General features: G+C 40.7%; 1 protein-coding gene across 11 annotated transcripts in view; it reads right to left on the reverse strand.

The window, feature by feature from the left end:
- Positions 1-13,739, reverse strand: part of COL4A5 (collagen type IV alpha 5 chain) — a 77,207-nt gene that overhangs the window by 17,379 nt on the left and 46,089 nt on the right. For 9 of the 11 annotated variants that reach the window (XR_003993323.1, XR_003993324.1, XM_030498481.1 and 6 more), the window contains 14 exons: positions 13,275-13,443; positions 12,525-12,617; positions 12,335-12,439; positions 11,673-11,770; positions 11,263-11,413; positions 10,495-10,608; positions 7,624-7,632; positions 6,801-6,968; positions 5,821-5,910; positions 4,859-5,008; positions 3,472-3,570; positions 2,380-2,469; positions 1,765-1,904; positions 690-816 (listed from right to left, as the gene is read on the reverse strand). Coding sequence is in view for 9 of the 11 variants with exons in the window: in XM_030498481.1 (XP_030354341.1) it covers positions 690-816; positions 1,765-1,904; positions 2,380-2,469; positions 3,472-3,570; positions 4,859-5,008; positions 5,821-5,910; positions 6,801-6,968; positions 7,624-7,632; positions 10,495-10,608; positions 11,263-11,413; positions 11,673-11,770; positions 12,335-12,439; positions 12,525-12,617; positions 13,275-13,443 (1,603 nt within the window). In the remaining 2 variants the exon portion in view is untranslated. The remainder of the gene's footprint in view (positions 1-689; positions 817-1,764; positions 1,905-2,379; positions 2,470-3,471; positions 3,571-4,858; positions 5,009-5,820; positions 5,911-6,800; positions 6,969-7,623; positions 7,633-10,494; positions 10,609-11,262; positions 11,414-11,672; positions 11,771-12,334; positions 12,440-12,524; positions 12,618-13,274; positions 13,444-13,739) is intronic. The other 2 variants (XM_030498482.1, XM_030498480.1) reach the window with 1 other exon arrangement.

Raw genomic sequence — 13,739 nt, forward strand, 5'->3', positions numbered from 1 at the left:
GTGGTGTCTCAATACACTGTTCACAGTCTTTCAGGCATGATATGAAGCAGCGGGTAAAAAATGTCAGCTCATGGCCAGGTTTTGTTCTGTTCTAAGCTTCCTGCTGCCATGACTACACTGTTATAAATTCCCTAACTTCATACATTAAAGTAGCTCAAAAGCATGCTTGTAGAACAGCCTTTATTGCTACAAATGCAGGACAGGTAAAAACCTTGTTTCTTTAAACTGAAAGAATTGACATACACCCATAAACAATCTCTATTAATATTTTCCTAGAGAAGAATGCAAAACCTAATTTCTTTATGTTTCAGAAAGGCATTTATCCTTGGAACATATTTTTAGACAATGAACGCTACTAAAAAAGCCCAGTTTTCCTGATGACACTTTTTTATTGATTCATGAAGGAAAACTCTGGAGCCAAACACAGGTATTCTGTGGGTCAGAGGAGGTGAAGGTCTGACTGCTGTGGGTGGAGAGAGTTCGCTAACACAACTGCCACCTCCCCTCAGAGCAGGCAGTCTTAGTGATGCATTCACACACTTACTCTTGCAGTGACAATTCTAACAGCACAAAGCTTTGCAGCAGATTGCTAGAAACTTGGAAAGAAGCTGCACCAATTACCCACTGTGTCTAGATGTATATACCAATATTAGCAAGATGGAAAATAAGAAGATCCTGTTCAGAATTACCTGGGAATCCAGGAAGGCCTGGTTCTCCTTTTGCACCTGGGCTGCCTGGAAATCCAGGCAAACCAGGACTTCCAGCTATACCTTTACTGCCTGGACTACCTGGGTATCCAGGCAAACCAAGATCACCCTAGAAAACATGAAGCAGAAGTAAGAACCCATTCTTTGTGGGATGGGTAAGCCTTTCTTGTATGTTCCCAGTCATACCATCGCAAAAAGGCACCATTATGTTGTGTATACTTCCCCTTATATCCAGCCAATGTTAACCATCTCACAGAAAATTAACTGGAAATAGCAATTGTAAAGATTTTAGCAGTTTTCCCCTACAATTCTGTGTAGAGTATCATAGCTTTCCCCAGAACATTAAAGAAATCACGTTAAAGAAAAAAGTGTTCTCTTTTCTTGCAGAAGAGGTGGGAGATTTTTACCCTATGACAATGAGAATTCAAGAAGAAATCTGTGGAGCTTTAATCATGCAATGTTTTTGCTAAATTAATTGCTTCTCCATATCAATTGTAAAGCACCAGTGAAGGCTGCTAACTATTCTGTAGGTCTTTTTGTCACCTTCTTGTGGGTGACAGAAAGGATGATACAGGTAAATGTTAGCGCAAGTGTTTTAGACAGACTTTATTTTAAGCAGCAGAAATCCTGATATATAACTAGTAACTTATTCTCAAATGCATATAGTCTTAATTTCTTTTATAATTAACTATGTAATTAGACATGGGAACAATGATATTAATTGTATAAATCCCTACCCAATCCCAAAATGTCAGAGGTGTCACAGTGCGGACTAGGCCACTAACTGAGCCCAACTGGAAAGGTCTGGTAAATCTTCTCCTTTAACCAGATTAAATTATATTGAAATATTTTCACCTTTAAAATTACAAATATTTGCTCCCACCTGAAAAGAACAAACCACAGTCAACCCTGCTTATTACGAATATATTTATACACATATTTACAGTTATATGTAATATATATTAAGTTAGAGTTGAAAACAACGCAACGAACAACCAATCAACACAGAATGGAATTTCGTCATGGAATTTTCTGCTGAAGAATTTTATAAATGTACCTTTGGTCCAGGAAGACCAGGAATACCGATGCCTGAAAGACCAGGGTCACCTTTCTCCCCTTTCAATCCAGGAAATCCTGCAGGCCCAGGCTGCCCTGGACGTCCTGCTATTCCTTGGCTGCCTTTAATTCCTGGAGGACCTGTCCAAAAGATAAAATATAAATTTTAGAAATATAAATAAAACTTCTGCAGTGATTTAGAGAAATCACTCAAATTACAACTGAAGTAGAAAGGACTAAGAAATTGACTTTCTCTTTCCCCTTTTGCTTGTGCCTGATGCCTGTCTTCTAACAGGCGGGTTTATAGAATGGTCTTTTTCCTGAACTTTGACAGAGTAGAATCTGAGAAACCAGGAGTATGAAAGTTACAAAATGTAGATCCTTCTGCTTCTACATGTGTAAGCACTTTAAAATTATATGCATTCACAATATATTTGCTATTTGCATTTCCAATTTCTTACTATTTCAACAAATATGTATGTAGGGCTTTATGTATTCCTCATCTGCATGCCCTTTAAATATCTTACTAGATATTGCGCACAGCAGATCCATGTTTGTGCTATGTAAAAGGAAAACACTGGTCAAAATGAAGTACATTACAAGTACAGAAACTAACCTGGCAGGCCCATCTCTCCCATGGCACCTTTTAACCCTGGAGGTCCTGTTGGTCCTGGCGGCCCAGGAAGCCCCGTGTCTCCTTTGATGCCTAGGAAGGTTGTGGTTTTAGTTATTTAATGGCAATAATTAAAAGTCTCTGATATTCATGAGTTGCATATGAATATGCTTGTCATCCAATTACAAAGGCAATGGATTTGGAGTTTCTTTAGGCCTCATACTGCTCCTATATGCTTTTTCACACCCATTTGCAGTGAAATATCAAGCATCTTTAGTTTGTTCTGAGCTGAGATTTGATCAGGGCAACTTCTTTGTTTTGAAGATTAGTCAAATGAAATAGGTCAAACCTCAATCCAGGATTTAGTAACTATCTGAAACAACTTAGTATTGGTGTGACTTGGTCTCTCCTGAGTTGTTCTGCAGAATGAAACATTATCTCTTTCTCATCTGCAATAGGTATTCATAGCTTCTATCACAGAATTAAATGTGACCTACAATGCTCAAACTAGTTTGAGTCCTGGAAGGTTAAAAAATTCCCCAAGCCCAACAAGATATTTAGAGCAAGACCTACATTAGACATAGTGAACAAAGATTCAAGATTTCAGGTAAATTGTTACAACTGTAGGAAGAAGTAGTGCAAAACAGAATTAGTTTTCTTGATCCTTGCAATTCTTTAAAGCAACGTTGTGACACCCAGCCAGCCTTTGCAGTACATTCATTTGGTCATTTGCAAAGTATGAGTATGACGACTAACAATATAAGAAATAAACAAGAGACACAGACAAGTCATATTGGCAGATCCTGCAGTCATGTTGCTTGTTCAAGCAGCAAGCACTTTTCCAGTCATCCTAAAAGCATTCCTAGTCTTCAGTGGGATCAGCTTAAAACTGCTTTTGGGTCTGCCAGAAAGAACGAGCTCAAAGCACGCTGTCTGGATGATGATCTTAAATGTCCCAAAACTGTGCTGCAGATTTAAGTGTAATTCCCTAGGCTTTGCTTAGATACAGCTGGATTAACAACCCAATCCCATGTGATAATAATGCATGCAAATGTTTACACATCAAACTGTCCATCTGAGGCCCTGTTTACTCACCTGGCAATCCTGGCACACCCGGAGGGCCACTAAGTCCTGGTGGGCCTGGGTCACCTGGGAGACCTTGATAACCTTTCTGTCCTGATAAACCAGGAATACCTTAAAGGACAAAGATACATTTTATTATTACTACTATTACTGTATGTTTTCTTTTACCTTAAGAGATCAGATGTAGCTCTAGGTGAATAAAAATCCATTTTTTTTCTTCAGTAAATATAATTCCCCTTAGTTTAGCAAAGAGAACTGTCACAGAACACTTCATATTGCTTCTGGAAAGTTTAAAATTACTGCAGAACAGGAACAATATAAGTAAGTAGAGGAAAAAGTAACTTTATGACTAATGCCAATATACTTCATTCAGAAGGGACTTTTTGGATGAGCACACCCCATGCTAAGCTCTCTACAGTCATCCAGATTATTTACATATATGTTTAGTAACATCGCTACACAATTAGCACATTGGGACTGATATATTATAAAAAGCAATGCAGGTATTTTAGCAGAATTTTACATATTCTGTGTGGTTATTATCCCATACAATAACTTTGTGCTGCTCTGCAGGTATAGTTAAATCTGCCCTCTACAGCTCTTACTTAACAGAGAGCTGGGGGGGGGGGGAAGAAGAAAAGGTAAGTGTTTTAGGATCCTACATAGGCTTCACATAAATTAACACAAAAGATAAATTAGCACAATAATGGCTGGGCCAAAATTAGAGAAAGGGTGGAATATTTTTACTCTGCTCTCTAGGGTGGAACATTTTTACTCTTCTCAAGACTAAATTAGACATCAAAGGAGACATCAGAACCCTTGATGAGGGACGAGAGGGAAGCCAGCAAGTAAGAGAGAAACAGACTGGAGTGAACCGAAAAACCTTCCAGGCTGCCAGCTTCCCAAGTAGAAACACACACAGAGATGACATTTAGCTCAGGACAGGGTAAGATTACAGAGATACCCAAAGGTAGAATCTGAAGGTGATGGATGAGCAGATGACCTGTGCAATTCCATCTTACAAGGCAAAGACCCGAGGGACTTTGAGACAGCAGGAATGCAGCTGGCACAGCAGCCATGACAACTGTCTCATCATGCTAAGGAATAGCACCTAGAAGACTGAGTCGTAATCCTGCTGAAAGCACCTTTGTGCTACTACACTATTGCCATATGCCAAATAAAAGTAATAGTTAATGAGCAAGGACATTGCAAACTAACCACACAGAGTAACTTGGTCATAGAACCACTTAAAAAGCCTAAGATAAGAACCTTAAGCCATCTCTATATTCTGAATCTAATTTTTCTGTAAGAAAGAATGAACTGTAATGCATTCAGTTACATGTCACCATTATCTGCAGAGACAAACCACCACCCCAGACCCACATGTAAAGTTCTGTACCTGGAACACCTGGCTCCCCTTTTTCTCCTTTTGCTCCTAGCTGTTTTGGATCAACTTTTCCAGGTGGACCTGGCAGGCCTGCTTCGCCTTTGATGCCTTTCAGTCCTACTGGTCCAGGAGGCCCTGGCGGACCAGGTAATCCACTATTGCCTACAGTAGGTACAGACAATGAAAGGGAAAAAAATGCAATCCTTAAGGTAGGCCAATACATTTGTAATACTTTTTCTTACATTGGGAGTTCAGGATTTATTCAGTTGGATATACAGTTGGAATTCACTAAATGACCAGTCAGTTTATTCAAGGGCCTCCAGAGCATCTTAACCCTTGGAACAAAGCCGAGTGAGTGGTCTGCATGGGGATGTCTGTATCTGGCCAACCCAGCTCAGAAGCAGCAGTTGCCTATATGACCCACACCGAGAGAGCTCCCAAGAGCTCCACCACACTGTACTACTAGCACAGAGGAGTTGCAACAGCTACGGCAGCTTTGGTTTCACAGCCTCCTTGTTCTGGGGAGAAGAGTGGGTTTCATTTCTACCAAACTCTTTCAAAATTCATCTCAACAAGCAAGCCAGGAAAATGTAGATCGAATAGTTTCTCTGTGATACTTACAGAGCTGATTCTGGATGACTCCATAACCCAAAGCTACTGATTTTCTTCTTTTTACTGCTTAAAGCAGACTTTACAACATGCTTCAGAAATATTGCCCTACTTTAACGCCATCAATGCAAGGGTAACGTTTTAAATTACCTAACATTTCATGACATCAATTAAAAAAAGAGCGACTGAATGCTATGGCTTAGAATTGCAAAGCGATTCTGAATATCACCATGGTCAAAAGAAGATAATCTAGGCAGATTCCAGTAATGAAGATCTAGATGTTAGTATTACAAAGCCCCTTTCCACACAGAGCATGGAAAACAGTGGTCTGCATTCTCTTCAGGGGCAGATAAAACAAGCATTACCTTTCAAGCCAGGCAGGCCATTTCTTCCAGGAGTTCCTGGAGGCCCTGGTGGACCAGGGGCTCCCATGACGCCCATCTCCCCTTTGGCACCTAAATGCATTGAATCACCATTGTCATTCTGAACAAAAACTCAACACCTATCAGTACCTAACTTTTACTTCCCTGCATCTCTATGGTATTTATTAAACAACACATGCATATAAAGCCTGTTTTAAGGGAATCGCAAGCACTCAGTTCTTGTATAGACCTAAGCCGGATAAAATGGTGCTTGAAAATTGTGGGATATTTTCCACAGTTAAGTCCTGGGAAGAAAATTTGCAGCGTGCTGTTCTTTATGGTAGAAAGCATATTTATATCAGCAATAAGTTTAGTTCCCTCTTTGAAACCTAAGTACTTGTCTGAAAGCAAACTTGAATTTATTGAAAGCCAAAAAGACACTTAGGTGTACACTGCTTGTAGAGTCTCTGTATTGCCTCCTCTATCCAAAGATTCTCAAAATCCACTTTTGATATTTCTCTACCAGAGGGTGAAAGAAGACTATCTTAACTGAATAGTCTAACACACAGAATAAGGGAATTAGTATTTAAAACTGTGTTGAATCTATTTGATAGCATTTGCAATCACTTCATTTAAACAAATTCTATTTCCAAACTGTAGCAGTGACTAGGAAAAATATTACAAAATAAATTAGGAAAGTGTCATCATAATGATGATCGAAGTCATGATTGAAAATTATGAAACACGATAATGTAGAAAAAATTTGAATCAAGTTACAGGGAAGGGTGGAGACGTGACAGGATTTTAATGCCACGAATTCTGTTACAATTGTTTTTTAAAGTATGAGATGTATCGATTACATGTATCCAACTTTAAATGGATAGGATAAACACCAAAGCTCGTTAAGCTGGCATGCCCAAGCATAAAGAGCATCCACCTGTAACTACCGTTTGGTCTTTATCCACAGGTAAATGTAAACTTACCTGGAAATCCAGGTATTCCATCCCGGCCAGGTGGTCCAGGTGAACCCTGAGGCCCTGGGAGACCAGGGGGTCCTGGATATCCTGGGGTTCCTCGGTCACCTGGAGGACCAGGAACGTCGAAGCCTGGAGGACCTGGATCCCCTTTCTCCCCTGGAACGCCCTGCAACCCTAGGCAGTGTTAAGACACAACCTTTTAACACAAGGTAAGGCAAAGCTGAGATCTGTGTGTCTCTGGGCATAGTACTGTAGGAATAGATAAATTTTATCTGCGGTCCATTCCTAATACTGATGAAACCCCTGCAATTCTTCTAAAGCCATTTAATTTTTAATGCTTGCAGGTATTAAAAGGCCACATTCTCCTGAAGAGAAGCATTCCTACAAGACGTAGCCAAATGCTTTAAAAAAAAACTCAAAAGGAAAACAACTCTTCATCAACCTGTTATGTTCTGATTAATAAACCAAAAAGCCATGACTGATTAGGCTGGTTTGTATTTTATCATTCAGCATTGCGATTCTTACAATTACATTTCCACCAATTATTCCATTGTATTACATTTTAAGATAACATCAGCTGTGTATTTTTGAAGGATGGCAAAATCCTGCATTGCATTACATTGCCCTGAATGAAAAATATGAACTGTCAAAATATGCTTAAGATTGTTTAACGCTAATGATACTGTGGCACTTGATGCAGCAAGCGGGCAGCTTGTTTCCCTTCAGTGCACTGTGTCAGTGAAAATGCTCATTCTGCAAATGTAGCTGATAAAAAAAGGATTATTCTTAAATAAGTTAAGAAAAGGCTTTGGTAAAGAAACTGCAATACCTGGGGAACCTGAGGTTCAAAAGCCAACGAGTTAGAGCTCATCAGGAAGTTGAGACAGGTAGCAGTAAGGAGTTGCAATAGCCGTTAAGTTAGGAAACAAAATAAAGCACATACAGATTAGAACAAAGAAAAAAATCTACCCTAAAGTTACTGAAAACAGATCTAAGTACAAAGAACAACACTAACACAGTCAAGAGAAACCAGACTGCAAGGAAACTTGGAGGTCTTTGTCAAAGTGCAGCCACCACTGTATGCAGGAAACAAGAAACTCAGTGAGATATTTGATGGTACATTTTAAAAAAGCAGAATTATCTTCCCTCTCTCCTTGTCTAGTATTCTCTTTGGAGCTGGGAACAAGGTTTTTCTGAACTGTTTCTTACACTAAACTGAATTCTAATTGAATTTCTGGTTCTCAAAAATGTAGCCATATCATAATTAGAGCAATACAGACAACACAATCAATTCCAAAGTAATTTGTTGCATTTCAAAAAAAGAAGAATGCTGAGTTATTGCAAACTATTTGAAGAAATGGTGGTGCAGAGAAAGGAAATTCGGAACAGGGAAATCCTTTCAAGAATTTTCCAAAAAACCTGACAAACAGAGTGCCAGATATGCTACCCTACAGTTGCACAAAGGATCAGAATCAAAACAGCCTAGTAAAACAAACAAGGAATGGGAGCTGGGAATGTAGGCATTCTGCACAAAACAGAGGCAGCAGTGCCAAGGGAAGTGACAAGGACTTCTCAAGTAGGACCTTTAGCGATGCACTAGATTCCAGAGTCACCATGCTGTTAGTAGCCACAATGATTAGTCAGTACAGACAAGAGCAGCGAAAATACAAGCATTTCAAATCCACCAACTCTAGTAATATCTGTGCATTTGTCAAAATTGGTATTTTGAGGATGAATCAGTGATCATATTAAATCAAATTCTGGCTAAAACCAGAAGAGATGTTACAGGAAAACAAAAGAACATGCATTGGATGAAACATTCAAACCCATACCAATGCAACCCACCCCCTCACCCCAAACACACACCGGTGTTGCCTTCTGTTTCAGCTCTGCCTCAAGTACAATCGTAGGTTCAGGACAGTATAGTGAGCACAGTAAACCAGGCAGAGGACCAACCCATCTGCTTGCTCAGGGAACTCCTGTGCACACTGTCCAGACACTTCTGTCCCTAGCTCTTAATACTGGACACATTCAAGGCTTGCTGGTGCAGCAAATGCACCTTCCTTTCCCCATTGGGAAACTTGTGAAGAAATATGCTTAAACATGACCTACACTTTATGTATGTGAGTAGAATTCAAACTTCACGGCCTGCTTACTCTAGTGCTTGCCTACCTTCATGTTAAGCACTTTTCTGAATCTCAGCTCAGAGTTCATAAAGAACTGAATTTGAACAACCAATCTGTGACCCATGGTCTTAGAGTTGGCCATGAATTTTTCTACATGCATTGTGATTGTGAACAATGCCAATCCTGGTGCTGGCATACAAACACATTCAAAAAGTATGGCTCACAAACATGCAGCATAAACAGTCATACAGGCATGGTGGGAACCAGATGGGGTTTTGAAGTGTTTCAGCAGCAGGCATGCTAAGTCCACAGAAAATGTTCCCACTGTGGTGACTGCCACATGTCTGTAACATCAGGAATTGGTGCACAGCAAGCCCATTCACTGAATGCGGGGGAAAAGGAATTTCCCTAAACAAACCTTGTGAATAGAATGACGTGCATGCACATACATGTACCCTTTGTGCACAGAGATGGAACAAGTTACCTTCCTCAGTCACCCGGTATTTTAGACAAAAGACAGACAAACTCCCTTCAGAGACATATTCTAATTATCACTATCCTTTGGTTCTACTTTGTCAATCTACTTTAAACTTAGCAGGACTCCTAAAACTTGTTGGTTTTGAGAAAAAAGGGTATCAGGAACCCCAGATCTCAGAGGTTTCTGTCAGAGGAATTCTAAAGCTCTTTTCCAGATGTGCTTATGACAAGATGAATGTGTACAATTCTTTCTGACAGGCTTTTGTTAAAGCAGTCTCATGTCACTGCCTGGAGAACATTTTCTCCTCTACAAAATAATGAACCAGCTAGTTTGGAATACTCATGCTTTCTTGCTTTTCACACTGAGTTAAACTGTGTTCCAGCTTCCATTAGGGGGAAAAAAAGAGTACTAGCCACCTCAACGAAAACCTGAATTCTTCTCTTCATTTTGCAGTTACCATGTAAGCAGAGGGAGGACAAATAGCATTGCATAGAAGATTGAGTTTGTCTGTTTTCCCCAAACCAGAAATTAATTTTCTAGATAATAATGTAAAAAAAGTTCTTAAAAATACCTCTCACTCAGTGAATTGGGAATACAGTTTGGAAAGCTAGAAAACTGCTTTGGAATTTAAGAACCATCTTGCTATTTGAAAGCAATATAATGACAGCACAGTACAGGCAGCTAGACAGCTTTCCCCCTCTTCTGTATCCCCAAAGCCTCTGCCCTGACGTTGTGCTCCCCTCTGTCTTGTCCTCAAGAATATTGCTCTAAACTCTTCACAGAGATTTTTGTCCCTGTCTGTGCACAAAAGAGTTTCTGCCGAGGCTCCAAGTCTTCTCCAAAGTGGGCTCTTTCATCCTTAAAACCTCTCTAAGTTGTGCAAATGCCAGGGCTGAATACAGTTCCATATCTGATTTCAGTAAAAAACATGATGTACACCAGGTTATGTCCACCTGACTGGCAAAACAGCCAAGCTAATATATGTGAAGTCCCTTATCTTTCCTTGCCTATCTGTTCAGTGGGACCTTCAGTGTCCCGTGTACCTGCTTGGTATATGCCAGGAATAATATAAGGGTACAATTCACGTGAGTTTTACCTGGGGGGCCAACAGGACCTGGAGGTCCTGGAGATCCAGGTGGGCCTTGACCACCAATGCCAGGGATGCCTGGTGGGCCTGGGAGTCCTGGTGGTCCACTTGGTCCGGGGTCACCTAAAAGAACACTCTTTTAGTTAAATAGTGAACTCAGTCCAGAAATACTTGCTTTCAGATGCAGAGTGCCTGCATATTGTACTTGCAATCTCATTCTTGCATGCAAACAAATATGGATCTGACACAGGAAAAACACACTTCAGAGGCTATTTCTGAAAGCCAGAGATTTGTCCTCACTCTGTGTGGAATGCATGCAGTTTACATTTCAAGGCTACGCAGAGACATATTATTGCATCATAACCCCCATCAAACTCAACAGATGCTCTCCAGCAAACCAGGCATGCTCCACAACTGAATACAGCCAACGATTAACAGCAGGAACTCATGAACTGCTAACCCTCTGCATGTAGAAACACAGTGCATCTAAATGACAATTATTCTATTGGAAAAGTTTTACCCCCACATTAACATGATTTGTTCTTCAGAATACAGACTTGCAGATACTGACCCACAGACTAGTGTTTACTCCCTTGCTTGCTTGTCTTTTGAGAACACAAGCTTCCATTTACACAAGTATGTCTGATTTGGAAATATGGACTCTGTAGTAATTGCTCTAAGGTCATCACTACTGGTATTTAGCTGCCATATCACCCCCAGCACCTCTACGTTTTTTAAACTTCATCAGGGAACAGAAAAGGAGAGACTTCTTCATACCTTTGGGCCCTGGAGTTCCATCAAAACCTGCCCGTCCTGGGAGCCCAGGGTTTCCTGGGAAGCCAGGATCACCTTTATGTCCTTGAACTCCTTTTATGCCTGGTGGTCCTGGGGGTCCAGGTGGTCCTGGAAGTCCAAATCCACGATCCCCCTGAAACAAATAAAAATCTTTTTTAAAAGGGGTTTTCTAAGTTTAGTGTCTCCTAAAATATTAAAAGCAAAGGAAAAATGCCCTCTACTTAGAGTTCCATTTCTTTTCTACTACCTTTACTTAAGCCTCAAGTAGAGAATGTGACTTCCCCACCATAAGAATCTGACAACAAGAGGTGAAATCCTCCCCACCAGCTTTCTACTGACACACAAGGACCTCTAAGAAAGTGAAGTTTTATATAAAACAAGCAAACACAGACCTTCTGTCCTGGGAAACCAGGTGGTCCAGGAGGTCCATCTAGGCCAGGGCGACCTGGAGTTCCTGGAGCTCCAGGGGGGCCTGGAGTCCCTGGGAAACCTACGTGTGACATGGAGGTTAGGGCAGCAGAGGAGAGGACATCAGAGAGCATTAGAACAACTCTTCCAGAAATGCTTAGGGCCCATGAAAAGCAATAGCTGAAAAGAGGTTCTGTGCTAGCTCAAGCATACTTGAGGGGTATGTTCGGCTGAGACAACTTTTGGGTATACAGAGGGGAGCACTCCCAATTCTGTGTGCTTTAACAGAAATTACAAACAGTTCACATCAGAACCATTAACATCTTGAGACAGCATTTGGAAATCATTTATTGAGCCAAGCTCAAACATTCATCATATCCCAAAGTTTTACCCATTTTCTTTTGTATCCTTGGTTTACTGAGAAGTGTAAGTGTGAAGGAGCAGTACAGTGAACAGAGGAATAATACCACAGCAGGCTTTTTTCTCATATTTCTAGAACTATTATAAAGATGTATAAATCAAAGACAAACATTTTTTAAAGGACTCTAGAAACAGAAATCAACTCACTAGGAAAAAGTAAAGAGACACACGCCCCTATGTCCCCTCTTCCAGCCAGGACAATACAGCAACATGGGTGTAAACATACCTTTTGGGCCTGGTGGACCTGGAAGGCCGATGCCAGGAATACCTGGCTCTCCTTTTGCACCTGGGATGCCTGATAAGCCACGCGGGCCTGGCTGACCAGGATCTCCTGTAAAAAGAAGAAATCAACATAGTTATCAAGAATCAGAATATAAAGCTCTTTGAACTCCCTGGATATCTAGTTGCTGCTTTACCTGGAAGACCTGGGTCACCATTTCTTCCTGGAGGACCAGGGGGGCCAGGTACTCCTGGTTCTGTAATAGTCTGGCCAGGGTCACCTTTTGGACCTAACACCAAAAAGAAGCAATATATATGACTCAGGAGAAGTTTCTTGTCTGTTTTTCTTTGAGCAGAAAAAGATGCTAGCCACAACCTAAGCTTACAAAGAACCTGAACACCAGCAACACTCTACCCAGCTAGCCTGTTGGTACACCCCTCAGCCCCATACAGCACTTATAGGCTTAGAAGCACTATTTAATGTTAAGACAGTTTTCTTGAAATGTTATTTTTATTAGTTTCCTCCTAGGTACTGTCATGTGAATAGTATTTTCCATAGCTGACACCAGCACAACTTGATCAGGATCTGTGTAGCTGACAAGGAAGTAACAAAAGCAAACTTGTTCAAAGCAAACCCTTGTTTTAAAAATCTGTTGTAGTTGCAGAATTATTAAGCATAAGCCAGATGGTAGTTACAGTGCATTTCCCCTGTAGTCAATCAAGGAGAAGCACAAGGGTGAGTCATGTGCCTTATAGTAACATAGCACAAATTCTGCTCACTTTGTGATTTTGTGATGACTCTCAGTAAAGGAGCTTATAAATTCCAGATCTTACAACATCTTTGGGAAAAGCTTAAAAGCAGCATTATGTTCTGAGAACTATCTGGAGCAAAAGGACAAAACTTGATTTTACAGCTTTTGTTCAATAGTACACAGCGACCAACTCACCAGGAACTCCAGGAGGCCCTGGTCGGCCTGATACACCTTGGATGCCCTTTTCACCAGGTAAACCTTGTGGACCAAAACCAGGAGGTCCAGGAAGTCCTTTGTCTCCAGGTAGACCTGGTATTCCTGGATCACCTGGAATACCCATTTCTCCTTTGAATGCAACACTGCCCTGAAAAAAGGAAGAGCAGGATGGGAAGGAGGAACATGTATTTACCAGCAGAGGAGTAAAGTGTTTCACTGCTTCTGTTTTGAAACTCTTTGGCAGTTTCCATCCTTCTAGCTCTCAAGGACATTAGCTGCCTACATCTTACTAACATGACAGAGATAAGGTTTAAACCTGGCTACTTAATTCTTCATGCTACATAGGTGAAATACAGACAATGGTAGAAGGGACCATCTGACACTATCTGAGAGAAGTCTCAGCTTATTTTTAGAGGCATTGACAGATTCTTAATGATATACAGA

This window comes from Strigops habroptila, chromosome 9 (assembly GCF_004027225.2).
Source record: "Strigops habroptila isolate Jane chromosome 9, bStrHab1.2.pri, whole genome shotgun sequence".
Taxonomy (NCBI): Eukaryota; Metazoa; Chordata; class Aves; order Psittaciformes; family Psittacidae; genus Strigops; species Strigops habroptila.